General features: G+C 48.9%; 1 protein-coding gene across 1 annotated transcript in view; it reads left to right on the top strand.

Moving 5' to 3' along the window:
- Positions 1-21229, top strand: part of LOC147659643 (beta-1,4-galactosyltransferase 3-like) — a 302447-nt gene that overhangs the window by 15417 nt on the left and 265801 nt on the right. Inside the window, exon 2 of the mRNA XM_086951582.1 lies at positions 19772-19962. Within this exon, the coding sequence (XP_086807708.1) occupies positions 19772-19962 (191 nt within the window). The remainder of the gene's footprint in view (positions 1-19771; positions 19963-21229) is intronic.

Genomic DNA, 21229 nt, shown 5'->3' with positions numbered 1-21229 from the left:
ACACATGTGATTATGAACAACGTGAAGCGGCGTAAGTGCAGATAAGTGAAGGTCAAGACAAATATTTACAACTACAGATAAGCATTTCTTTAGTTGTAAATGACCAATAGAAAGCTGCAAATGGCGTTGCAGGGTCGACGGTGTTTCAACCTCTATACCTCGAGGTCATCATCAGGACAATGGTCACATAGATTAAAACTTGTGCTCTTTCTGAATCGAAGGGTGGAGTCCACGATGGGGATCCGTGGCAGATTCTAGGGAATATGATCTATCTTATGGAGCTGATCAAAAAGGCAAGCAAACATCAATAGTGCCAGAAGAGCAGGATATAAATCAGCGCTCGGAATATAGCATAGGGCGAGACTCCAAGTCTACAAGCAGCTATGGCGGGGGCCGAGTAAATCAGGCTGTCTCCCAGATGTTGAGACAGTCTTCGGAGATCCGGAGGAGCTCAAGTGCAAGCAAAGAAACTAATCAAAGTCCCTTACGAGGTGCAAAGCGCGACCTCAAGGGAAACAATAATTGCTATCTAACTTTAGAAACAAAGCCGGGTAAGTCAGGCTGACTTGAGGACGAATGAAACGTCTCGAGACATTTCATTCGTCCTAGAGTCAGCCTGACTTACCTGGCTTTGTTTGCAATGCCATTTGCGGCTTTCTATTGGTCATTTACAACTAATGATTTTTTCTTAAAATTAATTTAAACCTATAAATGTTTTGATATCCTGTTAATTTCTGCTCCTGTTGCTTCTGACTTGATGTATGTCAGTAGATGTGGAGAATTTGTTAATGTATGTACCCAAAGGGAATTATACATTTGACAGTGAGCTACATTGACATCATCCCGACGACAGTCAATGTTCAGATGACATTCTCCGTCGACGTCGCCCCGCACGACTTCGAGGCATCTGCCTCAATCGGCGACACCACGCCCGACATCAAATCGCCATTTCTGTGATCTGCCCCACTCCTGATCTCGAAGCACCAGTCTCTGTCGGCAGCCTCTCACCTGACGTCGAGGCACCAGTCTCCATCGGCGACACCTCTCCCGGCAGCGAGAATTCGAATTCCATCAACTTCTTCTCAGCACTCTATGCCAGCTCAAGACGTGCCTCAGGTACAGCTTTGCTTGCCGTTGAGGCACTCCTCTCGGTCGGCTCCGACTCGCAGATCTTCACCGGCAAGGCACTCAACTTCTATATGTTTAATGTCGAAGAGACGCTACATGTCTACAGGACGGTCCAAGGGCTTGATGCTGACTCCATTGCCGTCAAGAAGAGCATCCACTTCAAGTTTTTCACCGCAGGTGCCTCTGTCGACGTCTAGCAGTTCTGGTTTGCCGTCTCCTGATAGGTGGACACAGAAAGGGACACTGCATGTGGCAGATCCTACCGCACAGCAGGAGCTCCAGAGATCCTCTTCTGTGCACCTGTCCCAAGATGGTTTTTACCAGTGCACCACTGGCAGAAGTCTTCTGCTGTGCAGCAACCTCTGGACTACTCCAGTCCTATGCACTGTTCACCTCTAGCTCAGTTGGCATACTGTAGACCTCTCTCCTACAACTTCTCCCAAAGGTCGGGAACGTGCTCGAACAGCAAGTCCATCATCAAGAAGGAGGACTCCTGCAAGAAAGCATTGCACACCGCCAAGGCATAGATCGCCATCGTTGTCCTCCCCTTCCATGCATTTGTCAAAAAGAGATTACTCTCCCACTCTGACGGACAGTCCACCTTCAAAACTCTCTCCGGTGAATGATATCAATACTTTCCAAAAAGTGCTGGCTAGAGGAGCGCATAACTTGAATATTGATATGCCCAGTCCTCAAACATCATCCTCTGTTATTTTTTAGACCAGAGGTCAGCTGCAACACCATTGCTACTTTTGGTGCCCATTCTCCTTCAACCGGTCATGGACACTTTCCCCCGCGGGAAGCACAAGCCTCCAGAACAAGAGCCACTGTTCCTGAGGTCGGATTCTCATCCGGATTCTGTATTCATTGCAGCAGCAAAGAAAACGTATGCGGTGGTGTTCTCTTCTGCGCTTCCTCCGCATAAAGAATGCAGAGCCCAGGATTCTTGGGGGAGGAAAGTTTATTGCACCTCGGATTCCTTCTGAAAGTGCCCAGTGCTTCAGCCCTTTTAAGACGCTATGATAGGTCTCTATGAGATTCTTTGAAGAGATTCAAAGACAGGTTGGCCAAAGAGGATCAACAAGACTTTAAAGAATTTCTCCAAGAAGGGGGCCTAGTGGCAAACCAAATGATTAGCGCGGCAGTGGATGGTGCAATCCTGGCTACATATGCTTACGCGCATGGAGTATGTGCTAGACGATCATCCTGGCTCCGACTGACTGCTCTAAAGCCAGAAGCTTATTTTAAACCTGCCTTTCACCGGAAGTTCTGACTTTGAATCCCACACGGACGATGAAGTGGCCAGGACCATTGACTTGGCCAGACCACTGACCTGGTCGGTGTCACTGCTCTCCCCCTGCGCTGCTGCACCATTGAGGTACTGGCCTCTGAGCCTGGAGCCTCTGTGCCAGGTAGGTGTTCAAGGCCCTCCTCCACCTGCAGGCTCCTGTCTGCGCCTCATCCCTGGTGGTCCAGTGGAAGAGCACTCTGCTCTTCTGCTAGTCTGCTCAGTGAGGTGCCCTCTGTGCCCTTTTTTCTCTTTTTGCTCTTTTTTTCTCTCCCTTTTTCTCTTTTTGCCCCCTCTTCCTATTTTGATCTTTTTGGTTTTTTCTCCCATGCCCCCCCCACTCCAGCGTGTCCTTCCACCTCCCAGCTGACCGCCCTCCCCCCAACCCGTTCTTAATGGCTGCCGATGTGCAGCCTCAACGCTGGTGCCCCAAAGGCGTGCCATGGGCAAGCATGTCTGCGCCAGTCCACGACCCGACTGTAAACAGCACCTGAGACCCTGGTCCCCTGACCATACTCCACTACGACTCCAGCTCCCTCCTCACTCTCAACCCTGGGCGCAGCAACAACTGCCCGCGTTCGTCGCCGAGCAACACCCAAGGCCGGATTTCTACCGACACCTCAGCTGTACCTTCACCCACCCCCAGACCCTAGCAGCTGCCCCCAACGTGCACTCCCTACACAGGCATGCCATAGAAATTTAGGATTTCCTAAACCCCCACACTCCAACGTTGCCTTCGTCACAAATACCTGAACCAATGCCAACTCCGTGCCCGACATTGCAACCGCCATTCCAGACAGATACATGATCCTAAGAAAAGACCTTACCTGCCCAGGAGGAGGCATCGCCATTGAACACAAAAGCTCCCTCTGCATGACCGCCACAGACCCGGATGTCACTAGGACCCCCATGGAACATCTCGACTTCCAGATCCACACCAACTCCAAAACCACTCTCCACGGAACCCTCATCTACAGGCTGCCTGGCCCGCGCTCCTTTCACTGACACCATCGCTGACCTCATCGCACCTCAAGCCCTTGCTTCCACAGACTATATCCTACTCGGAGACCGAAATTTCCTCCTGGACAACCACGATGACCTCAACACCACGGTCCTCCTAGAGAACCTCACCAACATAGGTATGAAGCATCTTGTCACTGCCCCCATGCACACAGCAGGACACATACTTGACCCCATTTTCACTGACGGAAACACCGTCTCCTACAGCCACACCACAGAACTTCTATGGACGGAGCACCAATGCATCCAGTTCAATCAAGCGTTTGTTAAGCCCAACTACTCACCCGTAAGGGTCTTTCAAGGCGCTGGGTGTAGGCGAGTGCAGATTCCAGTCCATCAAGGAGAGGGTCTGCCGAAGAGCCAGGTTTTGAGGTTTCTTGCGAAGATGGGAAGCGATGTTGTCTGTCGGAAGTGGAGCGTAAGGGCGTTCCAGGCTCTGACCACGAGGAAGGAGAAGGAGCGGCCTTCAGATCTGATATTTTTGGGGCGCAATTCTCCTTAAGAAAACCCACAGTACACAAGCACACGCTCCGGCTCCCCAACAGGAACAGTCACCAAAGAGGAGCTCACCTCCACCCTCACCAGCAAATGACTCCGGACGCCAACACTGAGGCAAGGAACCTCCCCCGCTGGATCACCAACCACAAAGATACAACATGAAAGCAGGCTGGTTCACCCCTGCACTCCAAGAATCCAAACGCTCCTGCCTACGACTTGAAGACATGGAGAAACCGCATAACCCCTGAAACACGCACTGCCTACAGAACAGCCACCACAGTATACCACCAGCTCATCGAATCCACAAAGAAGAACTTCCTTCAAGACAGAATCCTCACCAATGCCCACAACTCCAAGGAACTCTTCTCCATCATACAAGAATTTGCCAAATCGGGCAGCGAATTTATAGACATCCCAAGGCAACAGACTCTGCTCCTTCTTTCACCTCAAGATTAAGATGCTCTACAACAACTTCGACGAACAAGACCTCTGCACCGCTCCAGCTGCCACCCCCAGCGATGCCACCCAACAGACCATACTCACTTGGACTCGGCTCACGACAGAAGACGCCTTAAAAACCATGAAGAGCATCAACTCCGGAGCACCCTCAAACCCTTGTCCCACCCTGCCCCCCCACATCTTCCACAGGGCAGCCAGAGCCATCACACCCGAACTACGCCATTCGATCAACTGCTCCCTTGAAACTGCCACATTCCCCTATGACTGGAAGCATGCCAAAGTCAACCCCCTCCTGAAGAAACCCTCCACGGACCTGACTGACCTCAAGAACATCAAGCCAATCTCACTGCTTCGATTTGCAGCCAAGGTCATCGAAAAGGCTGTCAACACCCAGCTAGCAAACTTATTGAAGCTAACAGCGTCCTTGACATCTCCCAATCCAGATTGCACAGCAACCACAGCACTGACACTGGCCTTCTCACCGCCACCGAAGACATCGGCGCACTTCTCGACCAGGGACAAACGGCAGCCCTCATCCTTCTGGACCTCTGAGCTGCCTTCGACACCATCTCCCACCGCACACAAGCCCACAGACTCCACGACGCCAGCATCCGAGGAAAGGCCCTAGACTGGACACGCTCTTTTCTCACAGGCAGAATGCAGCAAGTCAGGCTCCTGAACTACCTCTCAGAACAGACCGAGACCAGATGTGGAGTACCCCAGGGATCCTCCCTCAGCCCCACCCTCTTCAACATCTACATTGCCCCCTCGCAACCATCGTCTGAAACCACAAACTCAACATTGTGTCCTACGCCAACGACACCCAACTCATCCTCTACCTCACCAAGGAATCCAGCATCACCAGGCTCAACTTCCAAGAAGGGATGAAAGCTGTTGCAACCTGGATGAAGAAGAGCTGCCTGAAACTTAACTCAGGGAAAACAGAAGTCCTCATCCTAGGCACCACCCCCTCAAAATGGGATGACACCTGGTGGCCCTCCTCCCTCGGAAACTCCCCCTCACCCCGACAGACCATGCCTGAAACCTCTGCATCATACTGAAATCATCGCTCACTATGAACCGCCAGATCAACCCCGTATCCTCGACCTGCTTCAACACCCTCCTCATACTCCCAAAAACATTCAAATGGATCCCCTTCAAATCCAGAAAAACCGTCACGTAAGCAATCATCAGTTGAGACTGGACTACCACAATGCCCTCCACGCCAGAATCAACAAAAAACTCCAGACTGTCCAGAACGCCACAGCCAGACTAATCCTAGACAGCTCCCGTCACAACCACATCACCCATCACCTCTGCGATCTCCACTGGCTCCCCATCGAATGAAGAATAACCTTCAAGCTCCTCACGCACGCATACAAGGCCCTCTACAACATCGCTCGGGCATACCTAAACCAGTCAGTCAGTCATAAGCTTTTATTCGATATGCAGAGATATCTTATAAGCACATTTAAAATACAATAATAACAATGCACATCATAAAAAAACATAGCTATAAGAGTCAGTATAAGAACTCGTTAAAAAGGATAAAAGGACTTAAAGTGCCCAAAGATAATTTAGCTAAAAAAGAATTAAACCGCTACTGACAATCTCTTACAACGAATAAGCCAAAACTGTTTTAAAAATTTAGCTATTCCACACACAATAGAGGGGGAAGTGTCCGTAGTTAGAATACGCAGGGCTTCCAGGTGGCTACGTGTGCCCAAATTCCGGCAAACCTAAACAACCACCTCTCCCTCCACGCCCCCAAGAGAAACCTTCGATCAGCCTGGCCACCATCCCACACATATACAAGACCAGAACGGATGGAAAGTTCTTCTCCTACCTCGCAGCCAACACCCGGAACGACCTCCAGCTCCACCTCCGGCAAACCCCACACTGCTACAGTTCAGGAAGGCCCTCAAGACCTGGCTCATCAGATGATCCCAGCACCCAACAGAGCCGTCCCCCCAAGCGCCTTGAGACCCTCATGGGTGAGTAGCTGTTTTTCACAAACCCCAGATTTAGGATGAAGGCGGAACTCGAGCCACTGAAGGCGGTAGGCCTTCGATAAATGGAAATCGTTCCGTCATAGGTACAGGACATATGATCTCAGCCTATGTAATCAGAAGGTTCAAACCCCTCCATGGTCTCAAAGGCATCAACAGCACCAGAGCACACTACCAAGGGCGCCGCTCTTTCCGTGGTAGGGGAACCCCACGCCAGACCTCATCCTGGACGAAAGCCCCAACAAAGCTGTGAACAGTCGCTTACCCTGTCGCCGTTGCCCACTCCGGTAGGGGAAGTATCACCAATCACCTGCAAGAGTGGGGTGACATCACAAAAGATCAATGGGTATGGAGTACGCTGCAAAATGGGTACTCAACGGTTTTGCTATCCACCTCCAGCGATCCCTCCAGTAAACTGTATGCCTCCAGCTACAGCTACTACAGCAAGAAGTAGCCACTCTACTACAAAAATCCCCCATGGAGGAAGTTTCTCCACCTCAAAGAGGAAAAGGAGTATACTTGCTGTACTTTTTGGTGCACAAGTAAGGGCCCAAAGCTGAGTTCAGGCCTATATTAGCCCTACACATTCTGAACAAGTTCATCTGAAGAGAAAGATTTTACATGCTGGCTCTCCATCAAATATATCCTCACCTCCAGCAAGCGGACTGGAAGTGCTCAATAGACCTGTAGGATGCGTATTTCCACATACCAATCAACTCATGCCACCAAAAGTTCCTATGCTTCATGGTAGGGCCAAACATTACCAATACAAAGTTCTTCCTTTTGGATAAATTCGGCCCCCACTGGCTTTTACCGAATGCATGGCCATGTCCGCCTCACCTCTACGTCGCCAAGGACTGTTGGTTTATCCTTACCCGGGCGAATGGCTCCTAAAGGGTTCCTCTCCTCAGTGCTCATAGATCCACTATCAAACATGTTTAAGTTTGCTACAGCGACTGGGTCTCCACGTCAACTTTGCAAAGTCAATTTATCAGCCTATCCAAAGGATACACTATCTGGGCGCGACACTGGACTCCAAGGCAGGCAAAGTGTATCCTTTGGAGGAGAGACTATCTATCACTCAGAAGTGCAACCAACTTCTTCGTCCTCGGCAACCTTCAGTCCGGCAGGTTGCCTCTCTGCTGGGATTGATGGCATCTTGCTTCTTCCTAGTTCCCAATGCCAGATTGAGGATGCGATCCTTGCAGCAGGATCTGGAGGGCAAATGGGACCAGCCAGCGGCTCGATGAGACGACAAGGTAATCTCTCCCAGTCAGCGAGTGCTTCGATCCCGTGGTGGACTCGTCGCAAAAATCTTCTGGTGGGAGTCTCACTCCATCTGACCTCTCCAGCACAAACTCTGATCATGGATGTATCCTTCCAGGGATGTGACCAATTTACGTCCATTGCCTCAAGGGAATTGTAGCTCACAACCATTTATTGTCAAAAATGCTGAAAGGTTCCCTATTTTGTGTTTGTGTGTGAAAAGATTTAGAAACCATATTGTTGGCTGCTGTCAAGCAGTCTTTTCAATCATTAATGGAAGGTTGAATGCTCATGTGTGCCGGTGTCATTTTATGGATGCTGATGTCCAGGCCTGCTGATATTCATACTGCATGTGTTATATTGGAAACCTCTTTATTTAGGAACCGCAGTCTTGAACTCCTAGTTTTAAAGTCTAACAATGTGGAAGTTTGAAGGCATGGTGGTAAAGAAGACTGAGCATCTTGATATATTATATATGTTTACAGGGTGTGATTAAGCTCAGTTAATTCAGCCTTTTTGCACAGTACGGAGCTTTATAGTTATTTTTGCCTCATGCTACAGTAAACTGGATTGCATATAATTCCCAGCCCTTGTGATGTTTCAGTTAGCTCCATTTAAATTCTACTTCTGAAAACCCTTGTCGAAAAAATGATGTACTAATGGGACATTCAGAGTCTTGTATCTCACACAATATTTATGTTGTTTAATCCTTTTTCTGATTTCTTGTGCGTTTTTCCCAATATAAGAGTTTTAACATAGACAGAAATTAATATACACCACATTTGTTGTGTTACAATTGGTAAATTCCTGATGTATGATCTTCGTATTATTGTAGCTTATTTATGTGCCTTCAACGGTATTACTACTAACTATATTTAGAATTCTGTCATGGGCTGTATGCCCAACATGGATTTCAACAATATTTTCAACGTATTTTCCAGCGTATAAGACTACTTTTTAACCCTATAAAATGTTCTCGAAAGTCGGGGGTCGACTTATACTCCAGGAACCAAATTTTTGGGAGTGGAAACAACGCTCCACCAACTTTGAAATTGGAGCAGAAATCAACTTGGACCGAGTCAGCAATTGCAGTTGTGGCCACTGCTCTCGGTGTTTCACAACGCTCCACCTCGCAGGCCCCAATAAGCTTACTCGATTTTCACACCCACGAGCCCTCCACTATGGCCTCTGGGCTCTTGCTTCACTCTGCGCGTTTTCGTACTCCCTGTGCCGTAGCAGATTGGGGCTCGGTATCGGAGTGCCCACTGTCAGTGCCCCCGCCGTGTGTCATGGCTAAGTAGGTATGTCCCTGGGTTCAGCTGTTGTCCCACACTTACCGGCTATGTAGTCGTGCCGCTCCTCTCCAGAAGGTGACATGGTGAGCTCCGCTTTCATGACCCAGGTGCTGATGCCACTCAGCCACAGGATATGCCTCCGCGTCTGTTTAGTCCTGCGCAGTCTCTTACAGTCCCCGTAGTGCTGATGGGAGCAGGCTCTCACGGGGAGGCCCTTGTTCAGTCTAGAGCTGACTGACAAAGACACAGCGGGCACATGTGCTGATCTGCCCTCTCTCTCTCTCCTTCCGATGTGGCCATAAATCTCGCGTTCATCGGAAGGAGAGGAGCGTCAGTACGTGATCTCCTCAGTTCATGGCCATAGAAAGGGGACTGTAGAATGTTCGCGCCGGCAGTACAGTACATAATGTTTTGCTGCAGTTATTTCAGAAGGGTGATTACAGTACATTGATGTCACGGAAGAGGGCTAGGATCACTAATAAGCCCAAAATAAAATCTCAAAATGGCTATGCAGGACTGCGTTGGAAGAGGGGTAGTCTTATACGGCGAGTATAGCACGAAACCTACATTTTATCAAGAACAGTAGGGGGGTCGTCTTATACGCCCAGTCGTCTTATACGCCGGAAAATACGGTACGTACTTGGAACATGTTTGATCTTGTCAAGGCATCACATAAGTTTCAAATTATTTTAAGGGCAAATATAGGTTTTTTACGGGGGTCGGATGTCAGCAGGTCTAGCTGTGCAATTCTGACATCCAATTTATTAATTTTGCTGGAGGATGTATTTTTTGTTGGTTTCAGTAAGCTTTCTCTAGGAGTGTACCAAGCCTTTTTAAGAGGCGGTTTAGGGAGTTTGTATGGAAAGTTTCTCTCAAAATGTATCCAGTAAATAATAGGTGTTCTTGTTAATTCTGAAACGCAGGAATTGACTGTAAGGTAGATTATCTTTGCAATACATCTGATGGAAGCTTCAATAATGGAGAGACAATTGTTTGTTTCCTTGTTGAAAAGTGGGGTATATATTCTAAAGGGGAGAGGAGTTATATAGGGGAGAGGAGTTGGCCTAACGGCTTGGGCCGTCGACCTCCATCTGGGGAACTGGGTTCGAGTGTCGGCAACAATGCTGAACATTCTGTGATTGTGGATAAATCACTTAATCTCCCCTAGCAGAACAATTTGTTTTTTTTAAAATGTGTCCTCCGGTAAATGCAACTGTGGTGCTATGTAAAGCGCTCTGATACCCCGTACCTTCGGTCAAGTTTGGGCTATATAAAACTCTGTAAAAAATATATATATATAATAATTATAAAAATGCATAAATAAATTAAATGTGTATATATATCCTACTTTCAACAATTCTTATTAAATCTAGGAAATTTATTTCGGTTTTACTATACTTGGTGGTAAATTTGATATCCTCTAATCTAGTGTTTACCCAGTTACCAAAATGATTAGTTCTTCAGTACTCCCTTGCCAAATCATTAATATGCCATGTATATATCTTCCCCACATAGAGATATTGATCCTTCATTCCTCAAATGTTGCCATGTACACTATACCCAACTCCTCTGCAAAGGGAACTAACAGTACTTTTATGGCGCATGATGGACAGTGGATACAGGTTTCCCAGGAAGTGAAAGCATATTGACTGCATTCCTGTAACTGGAGTGTGGAGATCCAGATAATGAAATGATGGAGGACAGAGACAGGCTTGCCCTTAGAAATTTGGTGAGGTACTCGTTAGCAGAGGATGCTGCTCAGTTCTTTCTAAGCGCTGCCATTTAGTATATAGTATGAGTTTGGGTGTGACTGCAATTTCTAACTTTCAAAGGAAGGAAGTTGCTAGTCAGTGCCTGCCCTTTAGTCTATCCATGATTACTGTTCAGGAAGGTTGATTACCAGATGCAGAGAACTTGTACTTCATTGTGCCATTGTGTTGGATACTTCTGCCTCGATCCAGCATTGCTGCTACCTACTGTGAGAGCCGTTGGCCTTCACAAATTCGGTGACCGAGAGGCAGCCGGAAAATGACGTTTGATGGAAAATCCATAAAACCAGTTCTGAAACCTTAGACCAGAGCTTTCCAAACTGTGTGTCCCAGCACAGTACTGTGTCATCTGCAAATGGTGGGTGTGTCGCGGGATGACACCAGTATTAAGGGCACTTAGCACATAACTGCTGCTAGTTAAGAGGCATTCCTTTGAGTGTCTCTGAGTCCGCCACAGCAGCGCGGACTGTGAGACACTCTGCTCTACGGGGGTCGGCGATTCACAACAAAGCCTCATTAACAAGTAAATGGTCTTTTAACCCCTCCCATGCTCGTGACGGAACCGTTCCATCACGAGCCTCGGGTGGGCTGTGCTGGTGACGGAACGGTTCCGTCGCGGCCCGCTCGCCGCGCCTGCGCGGCGTGCATTCCGCGCCTGCGCTGGGCGTTCTGAAGAGCGGGCGGGGCCGTGACGGAACCGTTCGGTCACAAGCACAGCGTACCCGCGGGCCGTGACGGAGCGGTTCCGTCTCGAGCACGAGACCGCCGCGTGGCCCCGCCTCCCCCTTAGTGCTGCGGCGGAATAGCCGCCGCAGCGAAGGGGTTAAAGACCTGCGAAGTACTCAGTGCGGCTGTGTGTGTGCTCGGGAAGCTGGGGTGAGGTGACAAAGGGTAACAGGCAGAGGGTGACGGGCAGAGGGAGACAGAGGGAGGAAGACAGAAAGAGAATGAGACGGAGACAGAGGGACGGAGACAGAGGGACGGAGACAGAGGGACGGAGACAGAGGGACGGAGACAGAGGGACGGAGACAGAGGGACGGAGACAGAGGGACGGAGACAGAGGGACGGAGACAGAAGGAAGGAGGGAGACAGAAGGAAGGAGGGAGACAGAAGGAAGGAGGGAGACAGAAGGAAGGAGGGAGACAGATAGAGGAAGACAGAGAGAGAGGGAAACCGTGGGAGACCGAGAGAGAGGGAGACAGAGGGAGACAGGGGAGGGAGTCCGGGGTAGACAGAGGGAGGGAGTCCGGGGTAGACAGAGGGAGGGAGACCGCGGGAGAGACAGTCATGGAAACAGAGACAGAGATAGAGACAGAGACAGGTACAGACAGAGACAAATAGGGGCAAGGACAGGGGCAGAAGGCAGAGACAGACAGAGACGGATAGGGAGATGGAGGGAGGGAGACAGAGGCAGACCGGGACAGACAGAGACAGGAGCAGAGAGATAGAGGCAGAGACAGGGACAAGGACAGACCGAGGCAGAGAGGGAGACAGAGAGGGATATGGAGACCGGGAGAGAGAGAGAGAGAGAGAGAGAGAGAGAGAGAGAGAGACAGAGGGTGACAGAGGGAGGGAGACAGAGAGAGAGAGAGGGAGGGAGATAGTCAGGGGGAGACAGAGGGTAGGAGAGGGAGGGTAGACAGAGGGAGGGAGACAGAGACAGAGGGATTCAGAGAAGGAGGGAGACAGGGAGGGAGACAGAGGAAGACAAAGGGAGACAGACAGACAGACAGACAGACAGACAGACGGAGGGAGACAGACAGACGGAGGGAGACAGACAGACGGAGGGAGACAGACAGACGGAGGGAGACAGACAGACGGAGGGAGACAGACAGACGGAGGGAGACAGACAGACGGAGGGAGACAGACGGAGGGAGACAGACAGACGGAGGGAGACAGACAGACGGAGGGAGACAGACAGACAGACAGACAGACAGACAGAGGGAGACAGACAGACAGACAGACAGACGGAGGGAGACAGACAGACAGACAGACAGACGGAGGGAGACAGACAGACGGAGGGAGACAGACAGACAGACGGAGACAGACAGACAGACGGAGGGAGACAGACAGACTTAGGGAGACAGACAGACTTAGGGAGACAGACAGACGGAGGGAGACAGACAGACGGAGGGAGACAGACAGACGGAGGGAGACAGACAGACAGACAGACAGACAGACAGACAGACAGACAGAGGGAGACAGACAGACGGAGGGAGACAGACAGACGGAGGGAGACAGACAGACGGAGGGAGACAGACAGACGGAGGGAGACAGACAGACGGAGGGAGACAGACAGACAGACAGACAGACAGACAGAGGGAGACAGACAGACAGACAGACGGAGGGAGACAGACAGACAGACAGACAGACAGACGGAGGGAGACAGACAGACAGACAGACGGAGGGAGACAGACAGACAGACAGACGGAGGGAGACAGACAGACAGACGGAGGGAGACAGACAGACTTAGGGAGACAGACAGACAGACGGAGGGAGACAGACAGACGGAGGGAGACAGACAGACAGACGGAGGGAGACAGACAGACGGAGGGAGACAGACAGACAGACAGACAGACAGACAGACAGACAGACAGACAGACAGACAGACAGACAGACGGAGGGAGACAGACAGACGGAGGGAGACAGACAGACGGAGGGAGACAGACAGACGGAGGGAGACAGACAGACAGACGGAGGGAGACAGACAGACAGACGGAGGGAGACAGACAGACAGACGGAGGGAGACAGACAGACGGAGGGAGACAGACAGACGGAGGGAGACAGACAGACGGAGGGAGACAGACAGACAGACAGAGGGAGGGAGGGAGACAGACAGACAGACAGAGGGAGGGAGACAGACAGACAGACAGACAGAGGGAGACAGACAGACAGAGGGAGGGAGACAGACAGACGGAGGGAGACAGACAGACAGACGGAGGGAGACAGACAGACAGACGGAGGGAGACAGACAGACAGACGGAGGGAGACAGACGGAGGGAGACAGACAGACAGACAGACAGACAGACGGAGGGAGACAGACAGACAGACAGACAGACAGACGGAGGGAGACAGACAGACAGACAGACAGACAGACGGAGGGAGACAGACAGACAGACGGAGGGAGACGGACAGACGGAGGGAGACGGACAGACGGAGGGAGACGGACAGACAGAGGGAGACGGACAGACAGAGGGAGACGGACAGACAGGAAGGGAGACGGACAGACAGGAAGGGAGACGGACAGACAGGAAGGGAGACGGGCAGACAGGAAGGGAGACGGGCAGACAGGAAGGGAGACGGACAGACAGGAAGGGAGACAGACAGGGAGGGAGAAGAAGGGAGACAGACAGAGGGAGGGAGAGGAAGGGAGACAGACAGAGGGAGGGCGACAGACAGAGGAAGAGGGAGGGCGACAGGGAGAGGGAGGGCGACAGACAGAGGGAGAGGGAGGGCGACAGAGAGAGGGAGGGCGACAGACAGAGGGAGAGGGAGGGCGACAGACGGAGGGAGAGGGAGGGAGACAGAGGGAGGTAGACAGAGGGAGAGGGGGGGGAGGGAGACAGAGACAGGCAGAGACAGAGAGGGAGAGGGAGGGAGGGAGACAGGGACAGGGACAGGCAGGGACAGACAGACAGACATATATAGGCAGAGACAGGAACAGGGACAGGCAGAGACTGAGACAGACAGCGAGGGAGAGAGGGAGAGGGAGACAGAGAGAGAGAGGTAGACAGAGGGTGACAGAGGGGGGGAGACAGAGAGAGGTAGCCATAGGGTGACAGAGGGAGGGAGGGAGAGGGAGGGAGACAGAGAGAGAGGAAGACAGGGAGGGAGGCAGAGGGATACAGTCAGGGTGAGACAGAGGGAGGGAGTGGGAAACAGGGAGGGAAACAGAGGGAGGGAAACAGAGGGAGGGAAACAGAGGGAGGGAAACAGAGGGAGGGAGACAGAGGGAGGGAGACAGAGGGAGGGAGACAGAGGGAGGGAGACAGAGGGAGGGAGACAGAGAGAGGGAGACAGAGAGAGGGAGACAGAGGGAAGGAGACAGAGGGAAGGAGACAGAGGGAAGGAGACAGAGGGAAGGAGACAGAGGGAGGGAGACAGAGGGAGGGAGACCGGGGGAGACAGAGGGAGGGAGACAGAGGGAGGGAGACAGAGGGAAGGAGACAGAGGGAGGGAGATAGGGAGGGATACAGAGGGAGGGATACAGAGGGAGGGATACAGAGGGAGGGATACAGAGGGAGGGATACAGAGGGAGGGATACAGAGGGAGGGATACAGAGGGAGGGAGACAGAGGGAGGGAGACAGAGGGAAGGAGGGAGACAGAGGGAGGGAGGGAGACAGAGGGAGGGAGGGAGGCCGAGGGAGGGAGGGAGACCGAGGGAGGGAGGGAGACAGAGGGAGGGAGACAGAGGGACGGAGGGAGACAGAGGGAGACTGACAGAGGGAGCCAGACAGAGGGAGAGGGAGGGAGACAGAGGGACGGAAACGAAGGGAGACTGAGAGCGGGAGACTGAGAGCGGGAGACTGAGAGCGGGAGACTGAGAGCGGGAGACTGAGAGCGGGAGACTGAGGGCAACAGACAGGGAGAGACAGGGAGAGGGAGGGAGACTGAGGGCAACAGACAGGGAGAGGGAGGGAGACTGAGAGCGGGAGACTGAGAGAGGGAGACTGAGAGCGGGAGACTGAGGGCAACAGACAGGGAGAGGGAGGGAGACTGAGGGCAACAGACAGGGAGAGGGAGGGAGACTGAGGGCAACAGACAGGGAGAGGGAGGGAGACAGACAGAGGGGAGGGAGACTGACAGAGGGGGAGGGAGACTGACAGAGGGGGAGGGAGACTGACAGAGGGGGATGGAGACTGACAGAGGGGGAGGGAGATTGACAGAGGGGGAGGGAGACTGACAGAGGGGGAGGGAGACTGACAGAGGGAGGGAGACAGACCCAGTGAGTGAGAACCCCCCCGATCCCCTTTAGGTGGTTTGGGCTCGCTCGCTACACTAGATTTCTACACTGCCTCACTGTGCCCCAAAATGATGCATCTCAAAAAAGTGTCACCAACATAAAAAGTTTGGAAAGGTGTGACTTAGACAGTAGCTCCAAATCACCTTTCTGTAAAATGTGTCTTAAATTGGGATTCAAACCATTCACTTTGTTCCAGTTCCAAGTTATTTTTGATCAAGGTATGCAGAGGAGCACAGAGTATTTGAAGAGTTGCTGTGTCTATAGAGCTGATATTTGTATAACAGCCATTGTCTGAAAGGTGAAGGGAAATCACCCTAAGTCGACAATTTCTCCTGGAGAAGCTGATTCTCCTTCTTAAAGTCTCTAAACCTACCTGCTGCTGAGAGAGGGAAGGAGTGAGCCTGGCTCCTCGGGATGAGACGGTCCAAGAAGAGAAGCCCAGCATATATATTCCTTGTATGAGGAAGAACGAGAAAGTGGCAACCAGAAGGGAGCAGAAGCGGCCTGTGTTGTGAAGTTGTCTCTCCTTGCTGTGAACTGCTTTAAGCCCTTAAAGTGCCAAACATACTCGTGTCGCTTGACACCCTGCCAAGCCCCCCAAGAGACATGTGCTGGCTCTGCTGAGGTCATAGCCCACACAATAACTACCAGCTTAAAGGCCCCACCTCTTCCATAGAAGTGCCTCTGTTTACCAGGCCAGGGAGCCCGCTACTTCCGAAGAATAGAGCTGCCATGTGATGCTGCTGTGCCGAATCCGTCCCGTGGTCCGATTCTGAGTGAGGTCGCAGTATCAGTCCGTACAGTACAGGAGCGGTAACACAGATTGCATCTGCCTGCACCACCAGAACTGCACACACAGTGACACAGGTAACAATAGGACCGAACATAGGGAAACGAGAGACCGAGAGAGCAGAAGAATTCTGCCTCACAAATTTTAGACTTTTACCAGATAAACAGAAAAGTTACTAACACTGATTTGGGCGTCGGACATTGGGGTACCTTTGGGTAAACCGCATCTATAACTGACCCAGGCCTATACTCGAGAGCTCTGGACATTAGGATACTCTGATAGCAAGGAGGGGCTACAAAAGGGGCGTGGCACCTCACATAAGATCACAAAGAGAATTATAGCCCTGTAGTTGAGAGCCCTAATTGCACTATTTAGTATTTGGTTGTGCTGTGAGATGAATGCATTCCTTTTGAATAAAAGGTGTGCACTAGGCTGCTCAACAATGTAAATGTGCCTGTTGAGTTATGAGCTCTTGTGCCCCATTCTAACTCCCTAGGAGTCCTTTGACTTCCTTTGCTACCTAAAGAGACCTGTGAAGAGGGTGTTCGTGGTCCAGTTTGCAGAGCCATTGTAGGGCGAATCCCAGGTCACTAGTGGCAAATGACCACCACGACAGAGGCCAAGTAGCCCCTGCCAGACCTGTGCCCTTGTCGTACCCCCGCCATAACAGTTCTTGACAGACGGCTTTTCGCTGTCCGTTGAAGGAAACCAATGCCAAGCCCATTGCTTGACATTGGTTGCTTCTTGTCAATTTCATTTGCTTGCTTCTTATTCTATGGCATTCCTTCCTCTTCCTGTGTTTGTCCTGTCCTGCCCTGGGTGATACCTTCCTTATCGCCATTTTAAAAAGTTTACTTTCATCCTTCCACTGCTTTAATTTGGGAATATTTTTCTTTGTCTTTCTGTACTCCATGCTTTTCTTGCTCTCTTCCTTATTTGCTATTTCCTCAATCAAATACCAGCTCCCTGCCCTGTGACAGACTGTTGTTGGTGATCACTTTGTTTGAAGCCTGGGATTCTCCTGCTGGTCTCTGCCACCACTTCACCTCCTCTTTTGTATAGACTTGTTCCTACAATACAATTTGGGATGCTTGAAAAGTCAGATGGAGGCCCTTCTGAATGCTACACAACTAGCAACTGGATGTCTTAGTCCACAGGTTTCGTTGAACACCATTCCTCCTAAACATAGTATTCATCCAGGTCACAAGTGGACATTTATGATGTGCAAAAAGCAACCATCCGAAAACATCTTGCAACAACCACCACCAGGTTCATAGTAAACAACCGTATTGTTTAAATTGTTGAAACTGAGAGCAAGATATGCGTATGGGACAAATGAAGTTCCAGGTTAAGAGCTGCTCGGGTGCCTTCACAATCATAGGTCCATTGCTTTTCCCCTTTAAAGCAGTTTAACAGTTGCTGTTCTTAGTGTGACTCCTGCTTTCAAAAACATGGCAATGTGAATCAGTCGGATACTACTGGAGTTTCTCATTTGCTTATTTTTTTTACACTATAAAACGATTTTTGCCACGGTTTGTCTTTTTGATACCAACTTAATTCATACTAAGATCAGCATACCCCTAGATGTTTGCTCTACATCCACTGTGATGAATTAAACAGACCTAACCAATTATCTCTATGGAAAGCTGGTCTGTAAACAAACAAGAAATATTTATTTATTTATTTATTTATTATAAAGTTTTGTATAGCGCGAACAAGACCCGTGGGTATCAGAGCGCTTAACATCGAGGTAGGTTACACATTGACGTTCAAATATCAATTCTCAAAACAAACAGATATACGGTAAAAGACGTTATGGCTTGGTGCCTAAATAAATATATTCCAAACACATGTGCAATTAGTAATAAAAGGTGAGAAAGCCTGGTTTATAACACGGTCCCTATCAGTAGGTAAGGTGGGCCTTGCGAGACCCCAATTGCATTAGGACAAGGTGTTGTCTTCTCGAGCAATTTGTATTTGATACATGTCTTCCTTTATTTCACGGAACAATATTAGATAATTGAAAAAATCAATCTGGTTCCTAATCTTCCATTTAATTCACGTTCATAAGAAGCTTTGTTTTGCAAGTCTTCTACTTGTTTACACTGGTGTGTGGAGAAAAATAGTTTTGGCTAAAGCGAACACTTACAGCAAATTGACTGTTTCCTTTCGAAAAGTATTTAGTTAAGTTCCAATTCAAGAGTCATTGTAGACAAATACATTTGATACACAAAGACCGATATAATATAAGACAAATCTTTAAAATTGGACATTGGCAGTACTTGAATGGCTTTTTCCTGTGTTTGCCCGATTAGTCACCAGTCTCAGCTATCGATACAAAATGTTGTAGTCAAGGTTACAGTCTCCTTCAAACACTTGCATGAGGCCATCATCAGGTTAGATGCATATATTGGTCCACACACCGCTATGTCTGGAGAAGCTGTGTGTTGCACAAATACCAGAACAAGTGGAAGAATCCACTTATGTGCTGGCACAGAGTTGCATCACACCTCAAACTTTGTGTATACTACAAGAGCTTTCATGTTATTTCAGACAAACTGCCATCCACATAGAAAAATATGAAAGTGGAACTTCATATCACATTGTACGCTATGGGCCTGATTCTCAAACTGCACTTTGTAGTAATTTTTGTAGAACGTACTACAAACTGCAATTCACAAACTACGTGTAGTTTTGCTCCTCCACACTCCCTATACTTATATGAGCAGAACTCTCCAGCCCGACTGCAGTGTCCAGGTGCAAAGAACTCCACACTCCTAGGGAGTGTGGAATCGTAGAACTCTGTACATAGTTTGTGAATTCCAAGATAGTAGTACACTTACTACCAAGTGTAAGATTACATTTGTGAATCAGGCCGTATATCCATATGGTATCGAGCCTTTTAACATTCAACAAAATGCTCTAGCTTCCACTCAGCAGGATGTCCAATTGAACTAAGCCAATGTAAAAGGGGCTTGAAGGTACCCCAACTGTCCCAAACACCTATCGTCTGCATGCAGCAGCCACTAGGATACTACAATCACTACCTCCTTCACCACAGTTCTAAGAGCAGTGCTCACATATATCCGTCATCAAAGACAGTTTTCTGTTTCACATACCGACTCCTTAACCTGCGTCCATTGCATGGGCTGCGTTGGAATTATTTGCCCTACTAAGTTACTTTTGTTTTCTTTTGCACGTTGTTTTCACTAATACTTCTTCTTTCCACTGTTGGCAACCGACCAAAGGAACTGTGTTAATAAAGATGCAATTTCATTTTTTTAGGCAGGAAATGGCACATTTAACAGAGCAAAGCTTCTTAATATTGGAATAAAGGAAGCTATGAAGGAAGAAGATTGGGACTGCCTTGTACTACACGACGTGGACCTCATTCCTGAGAATGATTACAACTTCTATGTCTGTGACCACAATGATCCCAAGCACATTTCAAGTGCTATAGACAAATTGGACTACAGGTAACGTTGAAGTTGCTGATCGCACCAATACGTTGTTGATTTGTAAAAAGACTGATGGGTAGAGTGGTGCACCATGTGTGACTCTATGCCTGAGTTCAGTGAAGAATTACTCTAAGAACATGTGTGTTCATTTTAACGAACGATAATAATACAAAATAAAGTATATTTTCAATAGCACTTTTACCACAAATATTGCCAGTTAAATGCAACTCAAATTATTTATCCATTTAGATACTGCTGACAGGATGCAAACCAACGACCCTCAGTTGTGAGCGGTGTTATAAACCAGGTTTGCACCGCAGAACTTATGTGAGGAGCCAAATAAGGCTTGTTGTCATGGTTCATGAGTTTCCGGGTATTCGTGAAAAACAGAGAACGTATTACACCTGTGTCATATTTTCTTTAAACACATCCTTAGCCTGTTCAGTTGTCAGGAGTCAATACTACTTATTTCTGAAGGCTATGACTCTAAATTGGCCACTTTTCTGAAACTTTTGTTGATATTCGATAGAAAGAAGTTGTCAGTTCCATTTCCTTCAACAAAGTCGCTGAGAAGTCTTTAGCTCACTCGGTCGATCATTTTTTTGTACATTAAATGGGACAGTGGCAGAGGTAACGGAGGCACGGAATAAACAACCTATAAAATGAAGTTTAAGAGTACTATAACAGTACTAAGTGAGCTAAGGTCGATTTCTCCCAGACTTTAATCTTGAATTCCAAAAATCCCATCAAAGAAGTTTTAAAATTATATAAAAATGATTGTCCTGAAGCAACTAACAATGTTATCGAACATCACAAGAATTATGTGAGAACGTGTCCAATTTCTTTGTTGACAAAATTAGGAAGTTAGTTAATACTTTTTCTCTGAAAGACTTTAATACAATGCTGTCAGTATCTGAGCCTCGGGAACCAACATGGCTCAGCTTACTTCGACTCTGTTTCTCAACTTTCAGAACTACTGGCTTATATTACCTCCTCTTTTCTGATGGATATTTGACCAGTCCTTTATCTTAAAAAGATCTTTGATGTAACTGCTCCTTATCTGACAGAATTATGTAACTACAGAAAACTGCCATAGTCACGCCTCTTTATAAAAAATAAAAAAGTGACCTCTAGACACTACAATTATGACAACTTTTCATCCCATTTAATTAATTCCCTGTATGCCTGGCTAACACCGATTACAGCGAATAACCAGTTGGTTTCCTTCCTGAAATCTAACCACCTTTTGCAGGTTTCGTAAGGGGTTCTCTACAGAGACTGCTTT

Source organism: Lissotriton vulgaris, unplaced genomic scaffold, assembly GCF_964263255.1.
Source record: "Lissotriton vulgaris unplaced genomic scaffold, aLisVul1.2 SCAFFOLD_1897, whole genome shotgun sequence".
NCBI lineage: Eukaryota > Metazoa > Chordata > Amphibia > Caudata > Salamandridae > Lissotriton > Lissotriton vulgaris.
Note: the sequence above shows the minus strand (reverse complement) of the source record. Positions and strands in the feature narration are given on the sequence as shown.